The sequence below is a fragment of the Sporobolomyces koalae genome, assembly GCF_050403365.1.
Source record: "Sporobolomyces koalae JCM15063 DNA, S_koalae_JCM15063T_v1_ctg9, whole genome shotgun sequence".
Classification (NCBI taxonomy): domain Eukaryota; kingdom Fungi; phylum Basidiomycota; class Microbotryomycetes; order Sporidiobolales; family Sporidiobolaceae; genus Sporobolomyces; species Sporobolomyces koalae.
This window is the reverse complement of record NW_027481762.1, coordinates 102,728-128,472: the sequence shown is the minus strand read 5'-3', so window position 1 is coordinate 128,472 and position 25,745 is coordinate 102,728. Positions and strand designations below refer to the sequence as shown.

Sequence of the window (25,745 nt, the reverse complement as noted above, 5' to 3'; positions counted from 1 at the left end):
GCAAGCTCACGGACCCGCACAAGGACCGACATTGAAAACTGTAAAATACTACTTGTTGTGGAATCAAATTGCAACCTATCGAGACGCGGGAGAACAAGGGACCAATGGTGTGACGTTGAGGGGCCAGTCTTTCAGATGCCGCGACCTCCAGTGACTTCGAGCGTGTGCCCGCTGATGTAACTCGCGAGTGGAGAACACAGGAACAAGACTGCCTTGGCCGCTTCCTCAGGAGTTCCCGGTCGACCCAAAGGAACTGAGCGCGAGTGACACTGGCGTCAGCAATCGGAAACTCCACTGAGAAAGAGATCAAGTTGGAAAACTGACTGTCTGGGATTCGGTCATTGTCCGTCTGAGCTCCTTTACCCCTACCTGGGATACCCAACGCGACTTTCTCTCCGTTGGGCAACGTGATTGCTTCTCCCAATTCTTTCGCTCCGGTCAATCGTGTCGTGATGTATCCGAACGCGACCGTGTTGGCTCGAACTCCGAACGCTCCCCATTCCTTCGCGATCCTGTTTCGATCAAGAAACACATGTCGAAATCGCGGTCAGGATTGGATCGTGCTGTCAATTCGGTAGAGAAAGTTGAGAGCATACGTCTTGGTGAGACCGACCACTCCGGCTTTTGCAGTCGCATAGTTGGCTTGTCCGACATTTCCATGAAGACCTGAACCAAAGAAACCCTCGTCAATATTTCTCCTGATCCGCACAAAGAGACACCGCAAACAAGTCTATATGGTGAGTAGACGCACCTGAAGTTGACGAAACGTTGACGATTGACTTGTTCTTTTTCAAATCTTCGGCTTTCTTGCCTCGCATGTACGGTGCAGCTTCCTGTGAGTAAGAAAGCCCGAAAACAATCAGTGATACACTTCTCGAAATTGGGATCATGAGGGGAATCAAGCCTACTCGAACAATCTTGAATGGCGCGGTGCAGTGCACCTCGAGAATAATACGGAACGTCTCGTCCGAAGTCGTGTGTAGCATCTTGTCGAACGTGAACCCGGCATTGTTGACAATGTGGTTGATTCCTCCAAACGCTCTGCAGCAAGTACACCCCCATGTTCAGAAATTGATGTTTCTCTCGCTCGGAGAGGCATACGGATGAAACCGTGTTCAAGCAGCCCCCAAAGTGGCTTCCTGTCGAAGCTCAGGATAGTGATGTAGATGGATAAATAAACCCACTTGACAGTTTCGTCGACGAGTTTCTTTGCGAATCCATCAGCCGTGACATCTCCTGCGACAACGATCGCGTCTCCTCCCTGTTTCTTGATCTCGTCGACTACGAGTTGAGCTTTCTTCTCGTCCAGGTCCGATACGACGACTTTCGAACCTTCTTGAGCGAACAACAAGGCCGTCGCTTTGCCAATTCCTTGTGCAGCCTGTAGTAACGATCATCGAATGACAATGTCAGCGTCAGGACTTGGAGAGATGACTCGTCGCTATCAAGGACGACAGGACGCACCCCCGTGACGATCGAGACTTCGTCGCGCAAGAGTCCTTGTGGGGCGGAACCCGCACTCGAACCGAGTTGGCGGGTGACTTGAGAGAGGCGTGCCGATGCAGACATGATTGTTTCGTGCTTCTTGTCGTGCTGTTGGAGGAAAGAAAGAGTACGAGAGTAGAGAGGCGAGAGAGAGTGTCCGTGTGGAGAGAGAATGCGGAGTTAGTTCGGGTTCATTCCACACCCGAATACCGAAAAGCCCAAGTTTTGTTTTCCCCTCTCACGATCACAACCTATCGAGTTTCAGCGAAACAATCGATCACACGAAACCAAAAAAAAAGTAAACCAGAGTCATATACGAAAAGGGGGTACAAACGATATTGAAACAATCGGTCGTCACGGTCGATGGAGCTTTGTTGTATAAGCCATGGCACCATGACATCTTGTATCGGTAGACACGCACATCCTTGTCTCAGCTGAGCGAATGAGATGTCTTTATGCTAGCTGGCCTCCCTCTCGACTGTCTATCATGTCGAATCTCTTGCGGCTTGAGCACGCCAGAAACCAGTGACAATTCAGAAAAACAGAAATCGATAGAACAGAAATCGATAGAAACAGAAATCGATAGAAACGGATATCGATAGACACAGATATCGATAGAAACAGATATCGACAGACGAGACAAAACGAAGGAGTTTCCCGGGACGTGGCGTTCTCGGGGATTGAGAGAGATATAGAGAGGTACTGGAAAACCAAGCGGGAGAGAGACAAGTCGAGACTTCTAGTTTCGGTGCGCAAGACCAGCTTGAAGCGCAAGAGCCGACTCAATCAACGTATGTAGATTGCTTGCTTGCGGTGCGTGAGGTGGTGCGCGGCGAGCGAAAGTTGGTCTTTCGGTTTTGGCTTGAGGTGAGGCGGACAGACGGGATGGTCACTTCTCAGAGGGCTCGTGCGAGAGGCACAGAGGAAACTTACTGCTAGCTCAGGGAATTCCTCGGTGAATTTTCCATGAAGCGCTTCAGCGAGGTACGCATACCTGTACTTGATAGGCTCGTAATGAGGAGCCAAACTCTCCTGCGTCTATGGGCAGACGAATCAATCTTAGCGGCTCGCGCAGCAACCGCTTCTTCGAGAAATATCGCTCTTACCGCTTTGAGCCAATCACGTTTGAGTAGTCTCCATACCGTACCAGGTGCGAAGGCGCGCCTGACAATGTCGTACTCGAGCTTGATGAGGTCCCCGAGGAGGTGTTCGAGCACCTTTCGGACTTCGGATCGCGGGCGCCCAGTCGCCTGGAGCGCTCGTTTCTCCGAAACCACAGCCTCGCACAGGTGCAAGTGGAACGCCTCCCAGCCTGTCGATCGGACAAATAGGCTGTACTCACTCAGCTCCCAGTCAGCAGGGGTTTTCTTGAGTCGCTTGACCTCGACCTCGACAAGGGCCGTTCTGATCAAGTCAAGGCTTTTCAAGACCTATCAACCCCACGATATCGGCGCTAGGTCAACGCAAGCAATTCGAACCCTTCAAAAAGGCCTGCGAGCTCACTGTCCCGAGAGTCATTGGCTAAAAAACGAATGTGTCAGAGTACGTAGAACAAAAGGGATATAGCCGAGACTAACTTCGAGTCGGGGAAAGTTACCAAGCCTCACGCGACCCGGCAATACGCTCATCAGGGCGTGAAAGTTTGGCACGTCATCGTTCTTCGGGCGGCGTTAGGTGACCGATTGATTCAGCGACTTATCCTCAACCTTCCTTAGTGTGTAGATTCACCTCTGTACCCGATCTGTCTGCCAATCGGTTCCATAGCTCTTGCGGAGTCATGCCAAGCTGTTGAGGGGAATATGTTTGAGTGTCCAGGATCTTGGCGCTGAAGGCGTAGTAGAATTTGTATTGAAGCTCCTTCATGACAGGACGTTCTCGCCAAATCGCTTCGAGTCGCTGGACTAAGAAGTCGCGAAATTCATCCCAGCCTGTCTTCACAGCGATCTGACGTTTGACTACGATGTCGTCCCAAGATCCACCGGAGAACTTCGTAAGTCGGTGTACCTGCATGAGGACCTGCATAGACAGTGGCGAGTCGATCAATTGGGACTCAAGACCGAAAGGAGCGCCGGTATCGCGCAGCTGTGCTCACGGTGATCAACGAGCAGGGATTGAGCAGCTCGATGTTTCGCCAATTTGACGAGCCGTGCGAATCCAAAATCAGCGGCTGCCCATGAATGATTTAGCTTGGGAGTACTGTATCCTGAAGCTGGACCCTGATGAGCTTACCACTTCTTTGGCCGACTCGTACTTCTCGACTACGAGCGCCTTGAGAGCAGCTTCGAGCTCGAGGAACTCCTTGGCCAGGAAAACGTGCTCCTTCTTGAAAAAGGTCTTTTCGTCGAACTTTGGGCCGAAGCCTTCGGGGTGGGTCAATTCGCAAATGTAACACTTCAGAAGTTTGCGAGCATTGCTGTTCCAGGTCGTCCACGATGCAGACGGGTACCCATCGGGCCACTTCGTCTTTAGAATGGTAAGGAGATTCAGGATGCGAGATGGGCGAGCTTTGAGGAAGGACGTATTAGATCTCGTCATCGTAGGCGTCGAGTGCTCGAGATGGGAAGAGCACAACCGGAAGAGACGTAGGCAGAAAAGGACAGTGCAGTTGATTGCGCACGAAGCCCCAAAACTCCGCGGTTTCTCGGGCGCCAAGAAGCACTCTTACCGTTCTGTATTCGTGTCGTAACCGCAGTCTATGAAGTCGAGCGACAAGCCGAGCAAGAGCCAGCACCCAGCGCCTCGTATTGCAGAGCGAGGAATTGCGTGGAGGCTACAAGCAGCTCCCAAATTTCTTGCTTTGGTCGGCTGTAAAAGAGTTTAGCGCGAGACACCGGAGTATTTAAAATCGAGAGAAGATATCGAGAGCTTTTGTTAGGGGATATCGAGCAAGCGGGAGAACCGGGACGAAACCGAGAGGGAAAGAGGGAGAGAAAAGAAGACGCAAAGAGGAAAAATGGGAAAGACTGAAAATGGGTACAGCGTGTTTTAGATATGATCGGAAGATGAAGAGATGACATTGACTGCTGCCGAGGCGATAACAGGCGAGGTTCGTGGGGCGGGAAACGGAGGAGGGAGACGAAGCAGCTCAGCGCGAGTTTGGGTTGCAGCCGAGACGTATATGTTCCGGGTATCGAGATTCCATCGTCTCGAAGTCCGACGCTCGTTGTGGGGCGTACTGTGTCGGTCCCTCGCATCGAAGGTGTGTCGAGTGAGCGAATCGAGACGAAACCATCAGTCATGAATTCTGCAGCTCGAGCGCTGCCGAACAGCGCGGCGGTAGCCATCTTAACTCTCAGGAGGTGGTCGCAGCATGTCGACAAATCGAGGAGAGAGAGAATAATAGGGGGAGCCGTGAGAGCGGCAGAGGAGCTTGTTGTCGCTTCTATCGAACAGAAGCCTCGCCGATCTAGTGGGCGGCGGGAAGAAGCAGAAGATCAGTACGCGATTCTTCGTTCCGTAAGCGTAAACGACGTAGTGCAGCGATAGGGTGACGCCCGCGGGAAGCTCGGGCGTCCCCTCGAAACAATCCGTTTTATCCCCTCACTTGCAAGTAATGGAATTCAGGATGGCCGTTCTTTCGGCATCGTCGGCATGCGTGTCGCAGGTCACCGCCGGAGTGAGCGAGGTCCATATTGTCCCGATCGTAGATCGTCGACGGGCTGCCGCGCGGCCTAGTCGAGAGGGGAGGCGAGCAAGACGAGGACAAACACGAATATTCGTGGTTCCAGGCGCTAATGTGCGAGATGTAGGGAGTGTCGTTCTGACTGGCCTGTCCGAGCGACTGAAGACGCGCGCACGGAGTCGGCTCGAGCCACCTCGCGTCGATGATCCGCTGGGAGGGAAGAACAAGCGTAGGAAACAGCGCGGGAATTCAAGGAATTGACGATTGCAGCCCCGCGAATCGTTTGTCTCCAGTTTAGCAAGATCGTATCTCTGAGCGTGTCGTATCGGAGGGTCGCGACTCCGAATGCTTGTGGGGTAGTCGATCGCAACAAGACTTGGTTCAATGCGAACGAGAACAACCGAGACGCGAGCTGCAACGCGACGAGCGACACTGTCGTCGATAGCAGCGCTGGCCGAGTCATCGCATGAGGTCGAGGATGCTAGCGAGAGTCCAGAGGCGAGAGCTGGGCGAGTAAGCCTCGGATCGTCTCTCCACTTTTCGGCATCTGGCATCATGGCTTCCGAACTCGCTTCGGCTTCGACTGAATCACCGCTCGGAGATCTGACGGATGCCGAGATCGCTCAGCTGACTGCGAGTCTCAAGGAGGAGCAGGCCAACTCGAGGCCGCTTCTCGGGAACGTTGAACCGCTCGAAGACTTGCTGCGCGAGTACCAACCCACGTCGGGCTACCACGCCAAGATCCAGCGCTTGATCTCGGACGGGTGGACTGGGATCAGGCGATCACGTGGCGACGGGGACTGCTTCTACCGCGGTGAGCCCTCGTTCTCGGACCTCGTTTCGTCTGTTTCTCTCTTCTGACCGGTTCTCTCGCTCGGGGGAAATAGCATTCATTTTCTCCCTCCTCTCGACATACCTCGCTCTACCTGCCGTCCACTCTGCTCGATTGCTCGCGACGTTCGAGTCTCTCCTTGCGCTCCTCTCGGCATGCGGGTTCGAAGAGATCGTGTGGAGGGATTTCTGGGAACCGTTGCGAGACATTCTGCGACAGATGGGTCCCGAGCAGAAAGATGGAGGAGCTCGCCAAAATGGTCAGCCGAGGCTTGGACCGGGACAACTCTTCGAACTGTTTAACGATCAGGAAACCAACAGGTACGGCCTTCCGTGCTGATTTTTGTCCATTGTCAAGTCACGCCTGATCACACCTGGTCTACAGTTGCGTCATTGTCCATCTGCGCCTGTTGACTTCGGCATACCTGCGAAGCCATGCCGACGATTTCACCCCGTTCCTGTTTGCGCTCGAGGATGACCCTCGGTTCCTCACTCGTGACGGTCCTCTCGACTTGGTCACGTTCTGTCAATACCACGTCGAACCCGTCAACCGTGAAGCCGATCACTTGCAGATCGTTGCTTTGACTCGTGCACTCTCGACCCCGATCAGGATCGCGTACCTCGATCAAAGTGGCGTCGTCAACGAGGGAAAAGCGGCAGGGGACGAGCATGGACTACAAGGTGCGGGAGCGGAGGTCAACTTTATCGAGTTTGAAGAGGACAGGGCAAAGGAAGACGGCGTCGTCACGGTCGATGGAGCTTTGTTGTACAGGCCCGGGCACTATGACATCTTATATCGCTAGACCCGCACACCTGGTCAAAGCATCGGGTGTCTCGAGTGAGCGAATGTGATCTTTCTACGCTACTTGATCCTCCTCTCGATCGTCCATCATCTCGATACTCTCCAGGCTCGAGCACGCCAGAAGCCAGTGTCAATTCAAAGAAACAGAGATCGAGAGAACAGAAATCGATAGAAATCGATAGAGACAGATATCGATAGTCGAGATCAAACAATGGGATTCCTCGCGATTTGTCGATTCTCAGAAGAGACAGCGAGAGGTTTCGGAGAACGAAGGGAGAATAGAGACAAATCGAGACTTCCAGTTCCACTTCACAAGACCCGCTTGAGGTGCAAGAGCAAATTCAATCAACGTAGATTGCTTGCTTGCGGTGCGTGAGGTGGTGCGCGGCGAGCGAAAGTTGGTCTTTCGGTTTTTGCTTGAGGTGAGGCGGACAGACCAGACCGTCACTTGTCGACCAGAGGGCTCGTGCGAGAGGCACAAAAGGAACTTACCACTAGCCTCGGGAACTCGGTGAAATTTCTATGAAGTGCTTCGGCAAGGTACGCATACATGGGTTCGCTTGGCTCGGAGTGAGCTGCCGGGCTCCTGCGCTTCTATGGACAGACAATCCGACTTAGCGACTCGCGAAGCAACAAGCGATTTGGGCAATATGGCTGTTACCGCTTTGAGCCAATCCTGCTCGAGTCGGGTCCATACATCATGAGGGCCGAGCTTGCCCTTGACAATGTCGTATTCGATCTTGATGAGGTCTTTGAGCAGGCCCCGGAGCACTCGTTCGACTTTAGAGTTTGACTGCCGCATCTTCAGGAGCGCTTCTTTCTGCGAAAACAAAGCGTCGTGCAGGTGCCGGTGGAAGACGTCCCAGCCTGTCTTCTGGAGAAAGTCGGTGTTCTGACGCGTCGTCCACTCGGCAGGGTAGTGTACCTTGACCTCGACAAGCGCCGTTTTGACCAAGTCAAGGCATTTCAAGACCTGTAGGTCAGACAATGTCGGCGCACGCTCGATAAATACAATTGATCTGTCCAGAACAGGTCCTCGAGCTCACTGTGTCGAAAGTGAATGGCTGAAAACCGCTTGCGTCAAGATATGTAGAACAAAGGGGATATTGTCGAGACTTACTTGGAGTTGGGGAAAGTCCCGCGAGGCCCACATGTGAATTGGCGGTACCGCCCTCCAAGGGGAGAGAGTGGGACCGTACAGATCGCCTGCCAAGAGATCCCGTAGCCCTTGCGGAGTCAAGGGCGGACGACCATTGAGACGGTCCACGGTGTGATTATGGATACAGGACGCAACGAATTCTTCGAGGACATTTAGAATTTCGTATTGACGCGCGACGTTGATGGGATGTTCTTGCCAAGCCTTTTTGAGGTGCTCGACCATGAAGCTGTGAACTTGATCCCAGCCCGTCTCGACAACGGACTGATGTGTGGATAAAACGTTGGCTTTTCGAGGAAGAACAACGGAGATCTTCGTAAGTACTTGTACTTGCACAAGGATCTGCATAGGAAGTGTTGTGAGTCGATCAACCGCGACTCAAGAATGGAAAGCGCGCCGCTACAGTGGCGGTGTGCTCACCATGACAAACGAGCAGGGACTTGGCGTCTCTTTCTCCTCGACCTTTCTTTTGTACGCGGGAAGCAACTCTTCACGATGCAGAATCAGAGGCTGTCCGTGTACGCTTCAGCTTCGGAAGACCGTATGCTGAGGCTGAATCCTGGTGAGCTTACCACTTCTTCCACCGACTTGTAGCGCTTGTCTACGAGCGTTTTGAGAGCAGCTTCGAGCTCGAGGAACTCCTTGGCTGGGAAAACGTGTTCCTCCTTCTCCGAAAGAGGGCCCTTGAGGTGGAACATATCCCCAGGGTGGGCTAAATCCCACATGTATTCCTGCAGAACGCTGATAGCGTTGCGAGCCCAGTTGTTCCACGACTCAGACTGCCTTCCATCGGGCCATCGAAGGATCTTGAGATGGTCCAGGATGCGCGACGGAGGAGCTTTGAGGAACGACGTATGGGAACTGGAACTCGTCATGTAAGGAGTCGAGTGCTCGGGATGGTAAGAGCACACCCGAAAGAAACGTGAGCAGGAAAAGGACAGTGCAGCTGGTTGCGCACGAAGCCCCAGGACTCCGCGGTATCTCGGACAACAAGAAGCAATTTGACCGTTCTGTCGGAATCGCAATCCATGGATTCGGGCGACAGGTCGAGCAAAAGCCCAAGTACAGTACCTCAAAGCGAAGAATTGCGTCGAGAGTTCGGCTTCAGTTTCTCACTTTGGCCAGCCGTAGAATACTTCAACGTGAGCAACCAGAGCATGCATCGCGGTAGAGGAGATCGAGAGCTTTGTATACATAGAGGAAATCGAACAAGCGTCAGAATGGAGACAGAACCGAGAGAGAAAGAGTCCTCTGTTCGCGCAAACAGTCACGCTGAATCATCATTCTATAGTTTGACAGAGTTCGCATATTCGTCTGGGTTGATAGTATTCGTGAGCTTGGAGGCTTCGTTAGATGAAATGTGACGCCACGACCAAAGGGAGCGATTGAGGCCAAAATTTCTGCCTCGACTGTGCGCCGCCTCTCGTGTCTCCCGAGGCTCGCGTGACTTGGATGCATTTCCTGGACGTACTTGCCTGTTGCGATTGAACTTGGCTTGACCTACGAGGCGTGAGTCTCGACTGCTTGTCACGTCGCGACGGCATGCAGCCTGGCTAGGCTCAGAGCGAAAAATGCGGTTGAGAAGGTCCCTGCGAGTCGAGCTCGCGCGTACCGGCACGTCGGCAGTGGCTTCTAGATCACCGGGACGCCTGCGCACGCTCTTCCTTGATCGCCGACCTGACTGGAATTTAGCAACGTTCGCCGCAGACGACCTGAACTGGGGCTCTCATTGTATCTGAGGTAGAACAGCGGAATCATTCCCAGCTGGTGACTTCGATCGATTCTAGGGTTCGAGTCCACGTCCTTCCTCCTGCTGCCTACCATCCGCCAGTCATCACAATCAGAACTGTGTGCATCGGTGCTGTTGCACTCGAGTCTGCTCGAGCCAAGCCGGTACTCGCAGAACTAGGCTGGCAGCGACGCCTGCAGATCACTCAACTTCTTCTCCTGCCCGCCAGACGCTGATCCTTCTACAACTTGGACGAAACGACCTCCCGAGGCCACTTGCTGTGAGCGCGGACGGTACGGAGGAGGTGTGGAGGGAATATGGAGCAGCCGTTGTCCGAAGATGGTTTCCTCCGGACGCTGCACGCGTGAGTTCTCCTCGTCCTGCCTCTTTTTGCCACTTTGGTCTGAAACTCTGGCTCGATTGCGACGAATTTGCTTTCCTGCGCGGAACCAGTCAGCTCGAAAACCCGCAGTATCCGTTTGCGCTGCGGTGGCGACAAGATGGATGCTTCGTGTTTCAAGCACCGCCCGCGCTTGAAGCGATTGCACTCGAGCCGTTTGACATGCCGGATAAGACGGCCTTTTTCGTGCGTATTCCCCCGCTTGTCTGTTGGAAAGTTTCGCTCGATCCTAACACCGCCTCCAACGCTTTACATTCTCACTGACTTGACAGAACAAGCTTGCGGGCTATGCATTCGAGCGTTTGATGCCAGCAATGTCGAGTAGCTCGAATCAGAGCATTCAGCACGTCTTCAGGTGAGCTTTTCGATCCTCGACAGCCCAATGCGCCGTGACATTCTTCCAACGTGTGTCCTCCTGTCCCCCGCAGTCACCCTCATTTCGTGCCACACGACGTGACTCGGTTGCAATACATACAATTGCGGGGTTTTCCGCGAGGGACCTGGACGCCCGAGCTCGAACCGCCAGCATTTCCTCCTCCGCTTATCCCACTCCCACTCGCGTGGTCCAGCCCGCCTTTTGAGCCTGCCTCGTCGATGGAGCGCACATTCTCGAATGCAACGAGCTCACCAATGATCAGGAGCCCAGGCCTGTCAAGCTCGACCTTTTCAGCCTCTTCATTGAGTTGGGGTCCCCTCACTCCTCCGACCATGATCCACTCTCCTCGAGTCGGGCTTGATAGCTCTTGGACGATTCTTCCGACCGCTCTCGAGCCGTCGAGGTCTAGCACCGGCCCGCGAAAGCAAGAAGACAACGGGATTCGCAGAGTTCAAATGAATAACAACACTTCTGAGCCAAATGTACACGTGCCTAGCACTGAGCCGGATCATACAAAGCATGCTATCGCTGGACTTGCTGGTCTGTCATTTGGCGAGAGCGGTCAGCACGCATCCTCATCTCCGGTCCGACGGTCTCCGCATTCCCAGCCGCCAGTCTTCGTTCATCCGGCCCATCATTTTTCGCCTCGGCACAACTACACCTATTCTCCTGCACAGCTTTCATCAACGCAGCAGCTGCAGTCGGGTTCACTTGGAGGGAAGATCGCGACAAGCGAGTCCCTCTACACCAGCGCGACCAGCTCCAACACGGCCGCCACCCTGCAAACGCCATTCCGCATACCCTCGACGCCACTCGTGTCAAGGAAGAAGAGGAAAAGCCATCTCTTCAGTGGTGAGGACGTCCAACACTCAAGTTCACAGCCCTCAGCGCAAGTTTTGCGCTCAGACCCCTCACCCTCCCTCTCGCTTCTCGCCGCGGCGGCAGCCACTGGTCTCTCTGATCTGCGATCCCTATCGAGCTCTCGAGGACGTGGCGGTACGGGTGCGTCTCGCAAGCCCTACGCCTACCAACCGTATCGAGTTCCCGCTTCGGATCCGCCCAGCGAATCTCGCCGCAGTGATCGTGAAGCTTCGAAAAATTACACAACTTCATCTCCATTCTCAGCTACTGGACTCGAGATACTCCCGCCTCTTCCAAGCTCTCAACCTCGCTCTACAGTGGCGACGACGTCTTGTCCTGCAACCCCGACCAAATCGAGACCCACACAAGCGTTAACCTATTGGAGTCCCGATGATCATCGATTCGCACCTGGTTTTACAAGCGATCCTGACGAAACTAGGACGACTCGGCCTACTAGCTCTATCCGCGATGTAGAGATGGTCCCGAATTCTACCGCTTCGGTTCTTGAAACTTCCGACGATACCGCCATGACCCTTTGAAGTCATATTGCCCAAATTACCTTCTCTCTCCTCTCTCGCTTATCTCTCTTTCTTCGTGTGGTTTAGATACCAGTATACCTCGTCCAGGAGCTTCTCCTCTAACTGCCCATTGTTTGTTTTTGCCACGATTTCGCAAAGTCTTCGTTCTTGTCACACACGCTTGTCCTCCTCATGATTTACGCTTGCAATCTGTTCACCGCATGACTTCCTCCAACCTCTCGTCTCTCTCGTCTCGTTCTCTTGCAATTCATTTCGACTCGTTCATGACGAACTGTTTTTCTCTTTTTTCTCAACCGAGAAGAGAGCGAGAGAGAGAGAGAGAGAGAGTGGTCCGACATTCTATCATTGCGATTTGTTCCGTGTTTCTCCTCCTCGCCCCCAAAGAAGGACGAGGAGTGAGAAACGGCTTCAAAGTACAAATACACGGGGGTAAGAGGGCGATACAGATGGAAATCGGATATGCAATATGAAGAAGAGCTATCCGAAAAGAGAAAGAGTGGGAAAATCCGGGTTTGTAGTGTGAAAAGGAGAGAAAGGAAAAGGAACGATCAAAAACGAAGGCAACCAGGGGTTGGAGAAGAGAAGAAAGATCCCTGGAAACAGGCAGGGAGGAAAGGATGCTAGATACGAGACGAAAGTCGCGCGGAGGACAGATTCAGATGGGATAGCGATGTGATACGAGGAAGTAGTGTCTGCAGCAGTCGGTGATCTGCGGTTCGCGGAGGGGAAATATTGACAGGTCTTTGAAGAGAAGCTGCAGCAAGGAAATTTCGTCAGTCAGATGCAAAATCCACAACAAGGGAGAAATATATTCACTGTGGAACTCGCTCATCGAAGATGCTTTGAGCGAGTTGCTCGAGATCTTTCTCGATGATTGTCCAAAGCGGTCTTGCGTTCCCATCTCCTCTTGTCCTCTTTTCTCTCTTTCTGCAGATCCCTCTTGGCCAGTTTCCGCGATGTCGTCGTTGTCGACGATTTCGCAGTCTCGGTAGGTTCTGGAACCCTGAACCTAAGATCCGACGTGAACGAACCCGAGCTTCCAAGCGAAGGCAGGACGACTTGTTCCGTGAACTGAATCCGGCCATCGTCGCGAGTGAAGTAGGCAGAAGGGATTGTGTACGACATCGGGACGACAGTCGTTCTCGATCCGATTCGGTACCCGAAAGTGGTTGAGAACGCTTCTGCCGTCGAGGTGGGTTCGACCGAATCAGATTCTTGGGGTGATGGGGAAGAGCTGCTACCAATGTTGTAAAAGGTCGGTGCCGATTGCGATGCCGTTGCAGACGACGAGGCAGATGCAGTCGGGAGTAGCACGGATTGTGATGGTCGATCACTGATGTTGGACGAGTCGACTCCAACGACACCGTCATCCTGGGTTTGCTCCTGCTTGAGATGTCTCAACCCGACTCCCAATCCCGTTCCTACGGCGATCCCGATCACGGCGAGGATTGCCAAACACCACCACAAGGTTCGATTCGCACCCTTTTTGGCGGGTAAAATCGAGTTGAGCATCGAAGGCGCGTTCTGCTTCTCGTTGTTGTCGAGCGTGAATCGGTGGTTCGATTCACCACCGGCGTGCGAAGAAGGAGCGATTGAGACGGCATCGTACGCTGCGAACGGGTCTTCTTTCTCGGTCGTCGAGTACTTGCCATCGATCGTCCAGGCAGTCGCGTCTGAAGGTTGCGAATGGTGGTATGATGCGCGGGGATTCGGAACAACGACCCTGCCTGGTAGTTGCACCATCGAGTTGTCTCCTATCGGGTGGCGAGCGTACTGAGGAGATTCGCTGCGATGCTCGAACGTCGAAGGGTTGGCAAAGTTGCTAATTGGGACTGGCACCGGGCTCGGGTTCGAAGTAGGCAAGGGCGTGGTCAAAGCAGTGATCGGTCGAGACGGCAAGTGCGAACGCGAAGGAGAACCTGGCAGGGCAGGGTATGCCCACGGGGACGGACTGACGACGGTCGCGCGAGCTTGGTCGTGTGCGCTGTGAGGAATCTGCGGCAGTGCGATCGTCGGCGCTGGGGGCGAGACCTGAGCCGGGGGAGCGGGAAACGAGAAGCTCATTGTAGTCGGCGTCGTGCCGTTCGTCGAGGTCGAATTCGAGGGAGTGAGCCGAGGTTGCGGCTCGTGCGAGGTTGGTCGCGACATGCTCGATCCATCAGCCGAGTACGCCGATTCAGAGTACTCTGAGATCCGCGACAAGGTCTTGTTTCTATCGTTCGTGATTGACAGATGCTGTGCAGGAGGACTGAGGGTGTCACTCGGAGCCTGGTGCGCGAGCAGGCTTCTCGTTGCCGAAGTCATCCGTGCGAGGTGTTGTTGCGGGTCTGCTTCCGCAGGCGACGGGGGAGGGATCGCATCCTGAGGGGTAGCGTTCGTGATAACGAATAGGGGTCGAGGCTGTTGCGGTGGTTGCACCTCGGATGTCAAGTCGAGTGAACCTTGCGAGCGAGGCAGTGCTCGCGGAAATTGGTACGGTTGCATCGCGTGAATCTGCGCAGCGTGGGACGCGATCGTCGTCAGCTCTATACTCGCTGTCGTGCCTCGAAGCTAGCCTGATGCTGATGTCCTGACGGGCCCAGCCTTTGACCACGCACAGGCGGAGGCGACGTGCGGATCCCTGCATCCTTCCATTGCCCGGATTCTGGCGTCTCTGAGATTCTATGCCGACGAATTGCGCTGATATGTGGTGGCGAGCCTGACCTACAGAAGCTGGGATGCGGCTTTCAAATCGCAACGGTTTTCGGTGCGGGTCGCGTGCGGGTCGAAGCGCAGCAAGTTCGGGCGGGAATGGTTGAACACAAGTTCTTCACGTGCAGCGTCTTAGATAGTCCAAATCGTGCTGTGCGAGCAACTTGGGGCCGTAGAGACGAGACTGGACGAGGTGGACGCGCTGGGCGTTGGTGTTTTTCGGGGCACGAGCGAGAGCGGAGACTGCGTGACGTCTGATTCGAGCCGGTCGACGAAGAACTAGCGATCCTCCAGGGATGCCGAGAAAGGTGACGGCGCAACGGGTGAGGGCTGTTCACGAGTGAGCGAGAGCGCAGCCTGAAGGAGGCCAAAAAACGGCGCGCACGCCGCGCAGGCTCGATGTTAGGCGACGCGCCGAGACACGACGCGCGTCGTGCCGACGACCCTAGTGCGCGCGCGCGTCGGCGTCTCCGCGGGGCGCTTTTAGTCTCTACGCTCTCTGCTGTCTGCACCTTTCTCAAAGCTATGTATGATAGGTAATCTTGAAAGCGCAGAGAAACACATGCGCTGCGTTGGTCGACATCTCTCCAGCTCAGCCAGAAATTTTGGCAAGCAGCGCCTGGCAGTCGTACGAATGGAGTACAGTAGAGGCATTGCCTCCTTTTGCGTGAATCGAGCGAGCGAGAACCGGGAGAAAAGGATGTCTCGGAAAGGGGGCACCGGTGATGTCAATTAATTCTTCCTTGACATCTTGAACCACTCCGCCGCCGCCCACGCACCTGCTCGCGGCGTTATGAGCGGACGGTCGCAGCATATCAGTGGCAAAGCAGATCGCACGACCAAGATCAGCGGTGGTGGTCTACTCGGGTCCCGACTGCCCGCTCCGCCTACGTCCTCTCCAGCTCCGGCCGTCACTCCGCTCTTCCGCCCAGCCTCGACAGTCGAAGACGATGACGAGGATCAAGACGAGTTTGAGCCTGTGGCCTCAACCTCGGCAGCACCCGTCACGTTCAATGGCCAGCGTCAGCGACTGAGTACCTTACCCCCTCCGCCCAAGAAGAAACCCAAGACGGCACCGGGCAAGCGGGAATACATTGAAGGCGAGAAAGATATCGTCGATCCGAGCGCCAAACTTAAAGGCAAGGCGAAATCCAAGGCGAACAAGGGCAAGGACAACATGGAGAAACACTTGACCGCAAACGTCGAGTTCCCGCCGCACTTTGTCAAGCTCGAAAAGACCTTCAAGGTGAGTCAAAATAACCGAGGGTGAAATGCGAATGGCCGCGAGCTGATTATTTCGCGTCGACGCAGGCACTCAACACGGTGTATACATTCTGCTCAACGAGGAAGAGTATGGCGACCACGTTTGAAGTGCTGAAAGGCAGTGTGGAGAATCTGATCAAACGGTGAGCCATACTCTCGCGCACGTTGGCGGCTACCGCGGAAGCTCAACATCCTCGCACTCAGGCCGCTCGAGATGCACGACATCGCGCAGATCAAATCTCTGCTCCCGACGCTAATCTCGTTCGCATACATCGATTCGGATCATTTGCGAGTACACTCAACTGCAAACGGTGAAAAGAATGTCGAGACGTCCGAAGCCGATCGCAAAGCCGCTAAACGCGAGCAGCGCATGAGAGACCTCGACGAAGCGTATCGTGCGGGCGGCAAGGGCGAACAGGCGAAAGAGTCGATCGACGAGCTCGGCAGGAAGAAACCGGGCGAAACCGTCTTGCTGTTTGGCTTCAATGATGGAGAACTAAAAAGCGAGAATGGAATCGGCAAAGTCATCACGCGGCGGTTTCAGTGAATTCGTCCTGGCGTTTACTACTCTTTAAGCATTTGCTGACCGCCGGATACGTTACATAGACGTCGATCCAAGAAGAAGCCGGACAAGGAAGACGAGCAGGGCAGTACGACCCCACCAGCTCCCGTTCCCACCGCCGGCATGATCCAGACCGATTCTCCGAAATTCTCGACTGCGGCCATGACCGCTCTGATCGCGAAACGCAACAACAAGTTTCACTCTGCCGCTTCAGATTTGATCGTCGCTTGCGCTTCTCACAATCCTCCTCTCGATCCCGTCGAACTCTTGCTCGAAGCGACTGCTGAACATCTCCCCGTGCATCCAGACAATCTCGTCGACGAAGATGATATTCGGGAACGGGGAGTGCGAGAGAAGCAAGAGGAGCTCGGATTCTACGGACGGAATCCCGATCACCGCAAGAGTATCGGAACCATCATCGACGAGATCACTTCGCCGGAGAACGAATGGTACGAAGGTCAGATTGTCGAGGATGGACACCGCACGTTCGAAGCTCGGGAGGCCGTCTATGGCAAGTCCTGTCTCGCTCGATGCCCCAGGTTGCCAGTAAGCGACGATCTGAATTGACCCTCCTCTCTCTTCTTTGCAGGCTCGGTCGACCATCCTGTGTCAGAGGCCATTGCGACCGCTCTACGCGAGTCGAAGAATATCGCCGCTGCAAAGCTTTATTCTCATCAAGCGAAAGCGATCAACGCGCTACACGCGGGCAAGAACGTCATCATTAGTACCTCGACCTCGTCCGGCAAATCGCTCGTCTACCAATTACCGGTCGTTCAAGCTCTTGAAGAAGACATTGAAACGACCGCCCTATACGTGTTCCCGACCAAGGCGCTCGCACAGGACCAGAAACGTGCGCTGGGTGAATTGGTCGCGAGTGTCGAAGGACTCGAACAGGTCACCGTTGCGACGTTCGATGGGGACACACCGCGAGACGATCGAGACTTCATTCGAGAATATGCTAATGTAGTAAGTCCTCGAACCGACTGGCGGAGCGAGGATTGAGCGCTGACTTTGCTTATTCACTACTAGATCTTCACGAATCCCGATATGCTCCACCTGACCATCCTACCTCAAGAAGAACGATGGCGGAGATTCTTCCGCAACCTCCGATTCGTTGTCGTGGATGAACTGCATATCTACTCTGGATTGTTTGGATGTCACGTTGCGTTTGTGATGAGACGGTACGCTCTTTCCATTTCTTCTTATTCCGCTAGGATAGAACTCGAAATGAATAGCTCATGAAGATCTGCTCAGATTACGGAGAATTTGTCGTGCTCTCGGAAATCAGCATGTTCAGTTCGTGTCTTGTTCAGCAACAATCTCCAACCCTGCTCAGGTATTTGGCCTCTTGTGCTGCCTCAAGTGCCGGATCTGACTGCTTCAATCCTCAGCACATGCAAACAATTTTCGGCGTTGACGACATTGTCTTGATCGACGAAGACGGCTCGCCCTGTGGTCAAAAAGTGCGTGACTGTGCATCTCAGGATAATAAAACCACGCAGGATCTAACTCGCAATACTCATTCCATACAGGAATACCTCATCTGGAATCCTCCTTACATCGACGAGCACGATCTCAAACAAGGCAGGATCAGTACGATTCAGGAGACGAGCAGGATCTTTCGATTCTTGATGCAACGTGGCATTCGCGTCATCGTTTTCTGCAGGGTAAAGCGCAGTTTCTCGCGAGCTTGCCTGACAGGAGCGTAGCTGAGCATCTCGGTATCGCGAGCAAACAGGTCCGAGCCCAGTGCGAAATCATGATCAGGCAAGTCAAGCAGGACCTGATGCTCGAAGGCAGAAGCGACATGGCTGGACGAGTCATGTCGTACCGTTCCGGATACAGTGCAGAGGTTTGTGCTTGCGAGTCTGTCATCATTGTCGCGGATCCAGCATGCTCAGGCTTTCTTCGGTACAGGATCGACGCAAGATTGAACAAGAAATGTTCAGCGGTCAACTGCTTGGTGTGATCGCAACGACTGCCCTCGAACTCGGAATCGATATTGGCAGTCTGGACGCCGTCATCTCGGTTGGCTTTCCCTACACCCTTCCGGGGCTTCGTCAGCAAGCTGGTCGAGCTGGACGACGCAACAAAGACTCGCTCGCGATGCTCATCTGCGATCCTTTCCCCCTCGATCAGCACTACGCTCGAAACCCTGATCTCATTTTCACATCGCCGTTTCAAGAACTTCAGCTCGACCTCGAGAACCCGATCGTGCTGGAAGCTCACATTCAATGCGCTGCCGACGAGATCCCGATCTACCCGAATGACGACTCGCTTTACTTTAGCGACAAACTTGGCGAAATTTGCCGTGGTCGGCTGATCGCGGATGATGAAGGCTTCTACCATTGTCATCCGCGGTACAAGCCGTACCCCGCCAAGACCGTCCCGATTCGCAACACGGAAGACGAGAGCTACTCGGTGGTTGACATCACTGGAGGACGGAATCAGGTCATCGAGGAAGTCGAATTGTCGAGAGCGATCTTCACAACCTACGAAGGCGCAGTGTACATGCACATGGGTCGAACCTTCCTCGTCAAAGAGGTCAATCACGATCGAAAGCTTGCCAAAATCCAGGAAGCGACGATCGAATGGAGAACGCGTCAACGAGACTTCACGTGAGCGATGCATGCTAGTCTTCGTGCTGCGGCAATATTCATCTCTCTGTCTCTGGACAGGAACATTGACCCAATCGAGGCACTTTCGATCCGCCATGTTAAAGGGGCCGCAGCGACTGCTTCTTATGGAATCGTGCAGCGTGAGCTGGAACAATCTCGTCTGTGTTCGTTGATCTGAGCTTATATTCATGATTTCTGTAGTCACCTCGATCGTGTTTGGATACTTTAAGGTCGATAAACGAGTAAGTTTGATCAGATTCTAAGCGGTTCGCACGCTTACCTATTATCGATGCAGAACAACATCCTTGATACTGTCGACATCTCGTCTCCGCCGTTTATCCGCACCTCGCATGGTCTCTGGATTGATGTTCCAAAATCCGCACTCGAAATCTTGTTGCTCAAGAACTTCCACCCGGCAGGCAGCATACACGCTGCCGAACACGCGCTCATGAGTTTGACCCCGATCGTCGCCATGTGTGCCGAAGGAGATGTCCGAACAGAATGCAAGATGCCAGAGAAGGAACTCGCGAACGTCCCAAGTTCGCGGAAACGCCCAGCCAGGCGAGTCTTCGCGCCTTTCACGCACGGCACGTCAAACGAAGACGTCAGGCTGATACGATGCAGTGTTCAGATTGATTCTGTACGACTCAGCGGGGAAATCGGGAGGTATTTGTGCAAAAGCCTTCGATCACGTCTCGCTCCTAATCACCCAGGCCGCAGACACGATCAAGAATTGCAAGTGCCTAGAAGGTTGTCCTTCATGTAAGTCTTTGCATGCAAAGCATCGCCGTGAGCCCCACTAACGTTTTGAATGATGCGCTGTCAGGTGTCGCATCCCTCCTATGTTCAGGCGCCAACACTATCGTCAGCAAGAGTGCGCCGTGTTCTTGCCATCTCATTCCTCCTGCATCCATCGCGCTGACGGTCGTACCTATCTCTATTATCCTAGTCGGTGCGCTCATTGTCCTCGAGTCGATTCTCGGACGAACCATCGATATCGACTCGATCCCGCTCCAAGCCGTAGCCAAAGGCGTCACTCCTGGAGGTACCGTCGATCTTGCCGGTGCTGGCGTCCATCCAGACCTGATCAAAGCCGTCAATGAACGTGCGCTGGGAAAACCCACCACTCTGCCTCTCGCGCAGGGTATGGCTGGAATCGAAGAGGAGGAAGAAGACGACGAAGCAATGTTACTCGAGCGAGAGCGCGCCCTCGCTGAACTCATGAGTGGCGCTCCTTTACGATCTGCTCCGACTCCTGCAGACCTTGCAGCGTTGGCTCCACCACCGACACAAGAACGCGAAGTGTACAATCTCAAGCAGGGAGGCGGGTTCCTCTAGTCGATAGCTCATCCTGTGTTTCCTATTTGTACTATTTGTTGTTGTTGTTAGAATGAAAAGAAAACAAGCTTCGTTTTGCAGATATGCGTGCGTAGATCGATCGTGGCATTGTTCGTGAATCGTGAAGTAGAAAGCGTGAGTGCGAGCCAACCCGATGGTGACTCTGGAGGAACGAAAAGGTATGCGGCACAAAGCTGATTCTAGGAAAATGTGAGGGTAAAGGGATAGAGGGATCTCGGGAGGTATAGTTGAGCGTAATTGAGCTTCGAGTGGGCGCGACGGGAGCTTCAGGGTTCAATTCGGGACGACAGCTCGTGCATGACAGTCTGGTTAAGCGCACGAATCTTGAGGCACTTGAAGTAGACGGGTTGAGTCGGCTCGAATGCGTATCGTTCCGAGAGCGCTTGAAACGTGCGGATACGCTGTACGATCGTCGCTAGCCTGCGGAATTTGTGCAAGTTTACGAGTGGCGCGAGCGCGACACCATCGGGTAAATTGGGTAGTGAATCGAATGCATGGGGATTGGCGATTGAGGTCAAGGATCCCGCATGGTCGACGCAAGCGGGGCTGTTGGTCGAGCTCGGATCGATGAACGTCGGTAGCTCGGTGTTGAGCGCAAGGTCACGCAGGAAAAGACCTGAATGTCCGACTATCAGCCTCACGTAGTTTGCAAGGAAAGGAGGTGAAACAGAAAGTTTACCGGCAAAGGGGATGCAGCCCTTAAGAGCGAGACCAGCGATGGGATCGCTGAGCGACAGTCGCTCGGCGCCAGGCGAGTACTCCGCCGCGAGCCGATTCATCAAGTCGCGCAAATGACCGAACTGATCACACCTCGAGACAATCAGTACTGCGTTTTGGACGAGCAGGGAAATCGGGTGCCTACATTCTTGAGGTGCGACGTGAAGCGCTGCATGCCTTCGAGTTTGCGGATTTCCCATGAGGGGACCTTGGCCCATGTTTTGCGAAGACGCTCGACGTGAGGAATCTGGAGTCCATGGACAATCTGCATGACTGTTTGGAAGTTTGAGTGGCAGTAGCATTTCTGTTCGAATCTCACCGTGTCAGTTTGAGTAAGCAGCCTCAACTAGAGACGGAGATCCGTAGAACCCACAAATGCGAGACGAATGAATTTTCCGATCAAGATGGCACGCTCGTCAATGTTTGCAGTGAGCAGAATCTACAGAGTACGCCAAAGGGCAAGTATCAGCCATGCCTTGCGCGTGAGAGGAATACCTGGTAAACTTACCTCGGAGCAGACCCAATTGGCCATGAGGTTGAAGCGGGTAATGACATCCTGCACCGCGCTCATGACTTGTCCTCCCTTCTCGCGCGTCATGAGATCCTCCTTCCGTCGCTCCTTGATGTACAATTCCCAATCGAGCACGTCGGTTTCGCCGATTCTGTTCTTCCAGCTTCCACTGACGAGCTCTTGGTAGCTCAACATGCGCAACATGTCGCGTTCAATGAGAGTGAATTGCTGAGCGAGAGTTTCGGTGCGGCAGAACAGCAGGAAGGATCGATGAGTAGGCGGCGCTGGCGATGGGTGCACGGGCTGCTGATTGGGGGTCAAGCGAGACTGGTTCGCGATGGCTCCTCCAAAGATTCGGCTCAGCGTCGCTTTGCGGCCTGCAATTGTAGGGTATCCCGACGCAGGGCTGACGGAATTGGGAGGCGCTAGAGCGTGGTTTTTTGGCGCAATCATCTGCACAGGATTCAACGAAGACGAGACTGCGCTGACTGGAGTCGAGATCTCGCTCGAGAATGGGACGACGACTGGCTCGCTCGAAATGGACGGAAGGTCGACAACTGAAGCAGGCTCAACAACAGCCGCTTCACGTGCTGGCCGTTCGGCATTGATGGTAGCAGGCGTCGGTCCATCCTGTTCTGGCACTGGTGATTGATTGCTCGGATCGCTATCGCTCAAGGGTTCGTCTTGTTTCTTGCGTTCCTGCTCGAGTTTCTCGCTCTTTTGCATCTGCCTTGCCACTTTTTTCGCTTTCTCCTCTTCCTTATTCGTGTCGACGAGACCTTCAAGTCTGCGCAGCGCGGCCTCGACATCACCCGGTTCGTCCTCGTCTTCGCTGTCGAGAAGTCCTTCGAGGATAAAGTTGGGAATGACGGTGACCCCAATCTCGCCGCCTTCCTCGTCATCGACAAAGAGGACGGATTCGCGTTCCTGTCCTCCATACGAGAGCCGGCTCTCGAGCGCGTGACCGAATCCATACGAGGATTCGCTCGTGAAGGAACCCCTGAAAGATTCAGGACTGCGAGGACCTTCTCCGACCGTGGCTGCGAACCGAAGATTGTACGCATTTGGAAGTCGTTTCAGCGTCTTTTTCACCTCGACCACATCGTCATCATCGTCGTCCGAGTCATCGAGATCATCGAGCTCGATTCGGGTCGAAGCAGGACGACCAGCGAACGCGACCGCAGGATCGGAGGCGTACGAGTCGGGATCAAAAATCGGGAGCAAGGGCGAAGCAGGTGCAGGGGCTTTTGCTGGAAACTTGTATTCAGTCGACGGGGGTTTGGCGGATTTGGCTGTCACGATCTCAATTTCCGGCTTCTTGCGCATGGGAAATTCGATCGACGAAGTGTTGGATTGGGTAGGTTCTTGGACCAACGGGATCGCGGTTTCATCCGTGTTTGTGACGAGTACCTCGATTGCAGCAGCAGGATCTGCCTCCTCTTGTGAGCTTTCGGTCTCGGTTTTGATGTTCCAGTACTCGAGATACTTTTCGAGTCCTCCTTGGACCCACAGGAGATCGCCCGTTTCGCTTCGCTCGAAATCGTCTTGAGCTTGCTCATTGTCTTGCGTGCCCGCGTACGAGGCGCGGTGTCCGAGCATGCGCTTGAACCTCCCTAAAGTGCCCAATGCCGATGCGAAGGATTTGGAAATCGGATTCTGAGACGTTCCAGGTAAGGGAAACGCCGGTTCGGAAGAGATGCTGCCAGTCGAATGCGATGTAGGAAGGGATGCGGCGGCCGAGTTCTTGCGTGATCGTAGTCCGTACTTTGTAAACGAGCTCGTGGTGGGCGAGAGCAATTTCGCTGTGCGCAGGTTCTGATTGACGAGGTCTAGATCAACATCTTCTTCACTCGCGCGTCGTGACGTCTCGACCAACGGCGTCGTGGCTGTCGGGCTTTCACTTGCATTGAGAGCGCCTCCACCGGGCCGGGTGAGCACGAAAGTCTCTTTGCACTTGCGTACGGTCTTCTTGAGGTTCTTGATCAGGCGCGCGTCCTTCGGGTTTGCGCGGAACTTGGGATCCTTGGCACTTGCGTTAAGCCAATCGGTCAAGCCCGAGCGCATCTCCTTCGAAGGGTAGAAATCGTCCATGAAGTGATTCAGGAGCCAGAAGCGCAAGACGACAAAGGTGCGGACTCGCACAACTCGACGCAAGGCATCGTCCTCGATCGAATTCGTTGGCGCCATGGCCCATTCGAAGCGAGTGATGAGCAGATGCAGGAGATCGAGGGGCGCCAAGTAGTGTCGGAATGTGAGGAAGAAATCGGAAAGGAGCTCAACCGAGATTTTAGAGGTGAGCTCGCTGACGAGTCGCTCGACTGTCGCCGCGAGGAGGATGCGAGGAGCTTCGGCAGACGCACGCGAACCCTCGACCTGGTTCGACCCGACCGAGTTGCGGACCGAGGTCGCAGGCGATGCGTAGCCCGAGCCACTATCTCTGCCTTGTACGCTGCCGCCTCCCCCTCTTCCACTGATACTCCAGCGTCGAGAGCTAGTCGTTGCCGGACTGCCCGAAGCACTTGTCGCGGGGCTAGGGTGAAAGTCTGCATCGGCGATGCTGCCGCGACGCAGGTCCATTGCGAGCGGAGGCGAAGTAGGTGGACGAGCGTTCGACTGCCGTCGTTTCGACAGAGGTGGCGACAGGGGTGTCGAAGGAGTACTGCCTTCTTTGGCTCCCCATATGGCGAACCTTGGATCGTCCCCGGGCACAGACTGTACGGTGATTGGTTGAGTCGTCGTGCGCGAATGGTTCGAGGAGCTGGTCGATACGATTGACGCGGTGGAGGGGAAGCGGGCGTGGTGTCCAAGCGCTGTCGGACTCGAAGGGAGCGACTCTGCCGTGGGTGTAGACGTACGATGAAAGACGTCAAAGATGGCCGGGTCCTGAAAGCGCGGAAGATTTCCGACCGAGACGAGAGGCTTGGGAGTCGCGAGAGCTGAATGTGGTCGGTCTGGCCTCGCTGTCCGGATCGAGTCGTTCGAGGCGACTTCCCGCATAGTACGATCAGGCACTGTCATGAGCGGAGTCGTGTCGATCAGGGAGACCGACAAGGGCGAGAAGGATTTGTGGTGGCGAGGTATCCGCACGCCGGATCCGAAGGGCAAGCTGGCGCTGTGAGATCTGCCGATTTGAGCCAAGCTGAGAGTCGTGTCGCCACTCTGATCGCCCAGCTCGTCGACCACTGTTGCATTCGCTCGTTAGTTCAGACTCTGCGGACCCACAAAACGGTCAAAAGCGAGGCGTACAGTCTCGGGGCAAGTCAGTTGTGTCCGAATGTCGATCGTTCTGCAGTTCTGGTTCAGCGACTGTTTGCAGTTGACTGCTTTCCTTGAAGCTCTCGGGAAGCTCGACTCGCGCCGATCGAGGTACCCTTCGGGTCGGAGCGTTTCCATCCGCGACTTGATCTCTCCAACCCAAGATTCGACCGAGGACATCCGCTTCAGTCGAGGCGAATCTGTTCGATCGGATCGTACCGTCAAGGCGAGACGCCGACGCTGAAGACGAGAGCTGATGGGTTCCGCCTGCGACTCGATCTCGCAGCGCAGGGGTCGAGCCGGCCTTTCGAAGCTGTCGGGCAGGAAAGACCGGAGATAGCATAGAATGATCTTGATCTGAACCGCGTGTCTGTGACGATCCTTGCGCTTCCAGGCGAAGAGGCGGCGGAACTCGAGCGGAACTTCGTTGAAGCATTAAAGTCGGATTCGCCGAGTCAGATGCTGGGAGCGGAGGCTGAATTGCAGGTTGTGCGAAAGGCAGGGTGCCTTGCGAGCTTGAAGACGTCTTTGTCTGGACCATTGGCGATTCTGCGCCCGTGCTTGGCTGTGAAAGAGGTCTATCTCGTCGAGAGCAACACATCATCAGTTTCGACAAAGGGGAGAGAAGCGGTGGGATTGACAGCACCTGATACGATAGATGACATTGCCGTGTTGATCTGTCCGAGTCTGTACAGCGTACTCGAGTTTGACCCCTCCCTCACCCTCCTGAGCCGAGTAGAACTTGGCCATACTCTTGGCTGCCGCCTCGCTTGTTGTCTCTACAAAGCTCCCATCAACTGCAACTGCGAGATCATGTCGAAGCGAACGGTCCCGTTCTGGTTCCGATTCGGCTCCGGCTGTGCGAGACGGAGGAAGAGCCGCAGTCGGTTCGATCAGGGGGTTTGGACGATTCGCGTCGCTGGACATGTTCTCAGGGCCTTGACGCTCCCAGCTTCCCGCCTTCCTGA

The 25,745-nt window shown here is 54.5% G+C and overlaps 6 protein-coding genes across 6 annotated transcripts; 2 read left to right on the top strand and 4 right to left on the bottom strand.

Annotated features, from left to right (window-relative positions):
- Positions 1 to 131: 131 nt before the first annotated feature.
- Positions 132 to 4,020, bottom strand: JCM15063_002430 (SDR family NAD(P)-dependent oxidoreductase; the record flags this gene model as incomplete). The annotated part of the gene is made up of 12 exons (XM_076677530.1): positions 132 to 253; positions 325 to 512; positions 597 to 666; positions 752 to 833; positions 909 to 1,041; positions 1,185 to 1,381; positions 1,465 to 1,593; positions 2,419 to 2,523; positions 2,592 to 2,915; positions 3,214 to 3,501; positions 3,578 to 3,652; positions 3,715 to 4,020. 12 exons carry the CDS (start codon positions 4,018 to 4,020, stop codon positions 132 to 134), a joined length of 2,019 nt encoding a protein of 672 aa, XP_076535228.1.
- Positions 4,021 to 5,662: 1,642 nt separating this feature from the next.
- JCM15063_002429 (OTU family ubiquitin thioesterase) lies at positions 5,663 to 6,741 on the top strand (the record flags this gene model as incomplete). Its single annotated transcript, XM_076677529.1, has 3 exons — positions 5,663 to 5,921; positions 5,995 to 6,259; positions 6,324 to 6,741. The coding sequence occupies 3 exons, from the start codon at positions 5,663 to 5,665 to the stop codon at positions 6,739 to 6,741; spliced, it is 942 nt and encodes a 313-aa protein (XP_076535227.1).
- Positions 6,742 to 7,081: 340 nt separating this feature from the next.
- On the bottom strand, positions 7,082 to 8,771 carry JCM15063_002428 (uncharacterized protein; the record flags this gene model as incomplete). Its single annotated transcript, XM_076677528.1, has 6 exons — positions 7,082 to 7,156; positions 7,233 to 7,334; positions 7,402 to 7,713; positions 7,787 to 7,804; positions 7,861 to 8,160; positions 8,469 to 8,771. The coding sequence occupies 6 exons, from the start codon at positions 8,769 to 8,771 to the stop codon at positions 7,082 to 7,084; spliced, it is 1,110 nt and encodes a 369-aa protein (XP_076535226.1).
- Positions 8,772 to 12,629: 3,858 nt separating this feature from the next.
- JCM15063_002427 (uncharacterized protein) lies at positions 12,630 to 14,285 on the bottom strand (the record flags this gene model as incomplete). The annotated part of the gene is made up of 1 exon (XM_076677527.1): positions 12,630 to 14,285. The coding sequence occupies one exon, from the start codon at positions 14,283 to 14,285 to the stop codon at positions 12,630 to 12,632; it is 1,656 nt and encodes a 551-aa protein (XP_076535225.1).
- A 1,000-nt stretch (positions 14,286 to 15,285) lies between these two features.
- HRQ1 (ATP-dependent 3'-5' DNA helicase) lies at positions 15,286 to 20,273 on the top strand (the record flags this gene model as incomplete). The annotated part of the gene is made up of 17 exons (XM_076677526.1): positions 15,286 to 15,738; positions 15,804 to 15,898; positions 15,960 to 16,298; positions 16,362 to 16,828; positions 16,907 to 17,283; positions 17,347 to 17,483; positions 17,572 to 17,653; positions 17,709 to 17,780; positions 17,850 to 17,984; positions 18,056 to 18,169; positions 18,235 to 18,935; positions 18,996 to 19,075; positions 19,137 to 19,177; positions 19,231 to 19,474; positions 19,560 to 19,697; positions 19,762 to 19,809; positions 19,885 to 20,273. The coding sequence occupies 17 exons, from the start codon at positions 15,286 to 15,288 to the stop codon at positions 20,271 to 20,273; spliced, it is 3,912 nt and encodes a 1,303-aa protein (XP_076535224.1).
- Positions 20,274 to 20,560: 287 nt separating this feature from the next.
- On the bottom strand, positions 20,561 to 25,704 carry LTE1 (mitotic regulator LTE1; the record flags this gene model as incomplete). The annotated part of the gene is made up of 7 exons (XM_076677525.1): positions 20,561 to 20,910; positions 20,974 to 21,094; positions 21,157 to 21,315; positions 21,385 to 21,450; positions 21,520 to 24,704; positions 24,769 to 25,355; positions 25,424 to 25,704. 7 exons carry the CDS (start codon positions 25,702 to 25,704, stop codon positions 20,561 to 20,563), a joined length of 4,749 nt encoding a protein of 1,582 aa, XP_076535223.1.
- Between the last annotated feature and the right edge of the window lie 41 nt (positions 25,705 to 25,745).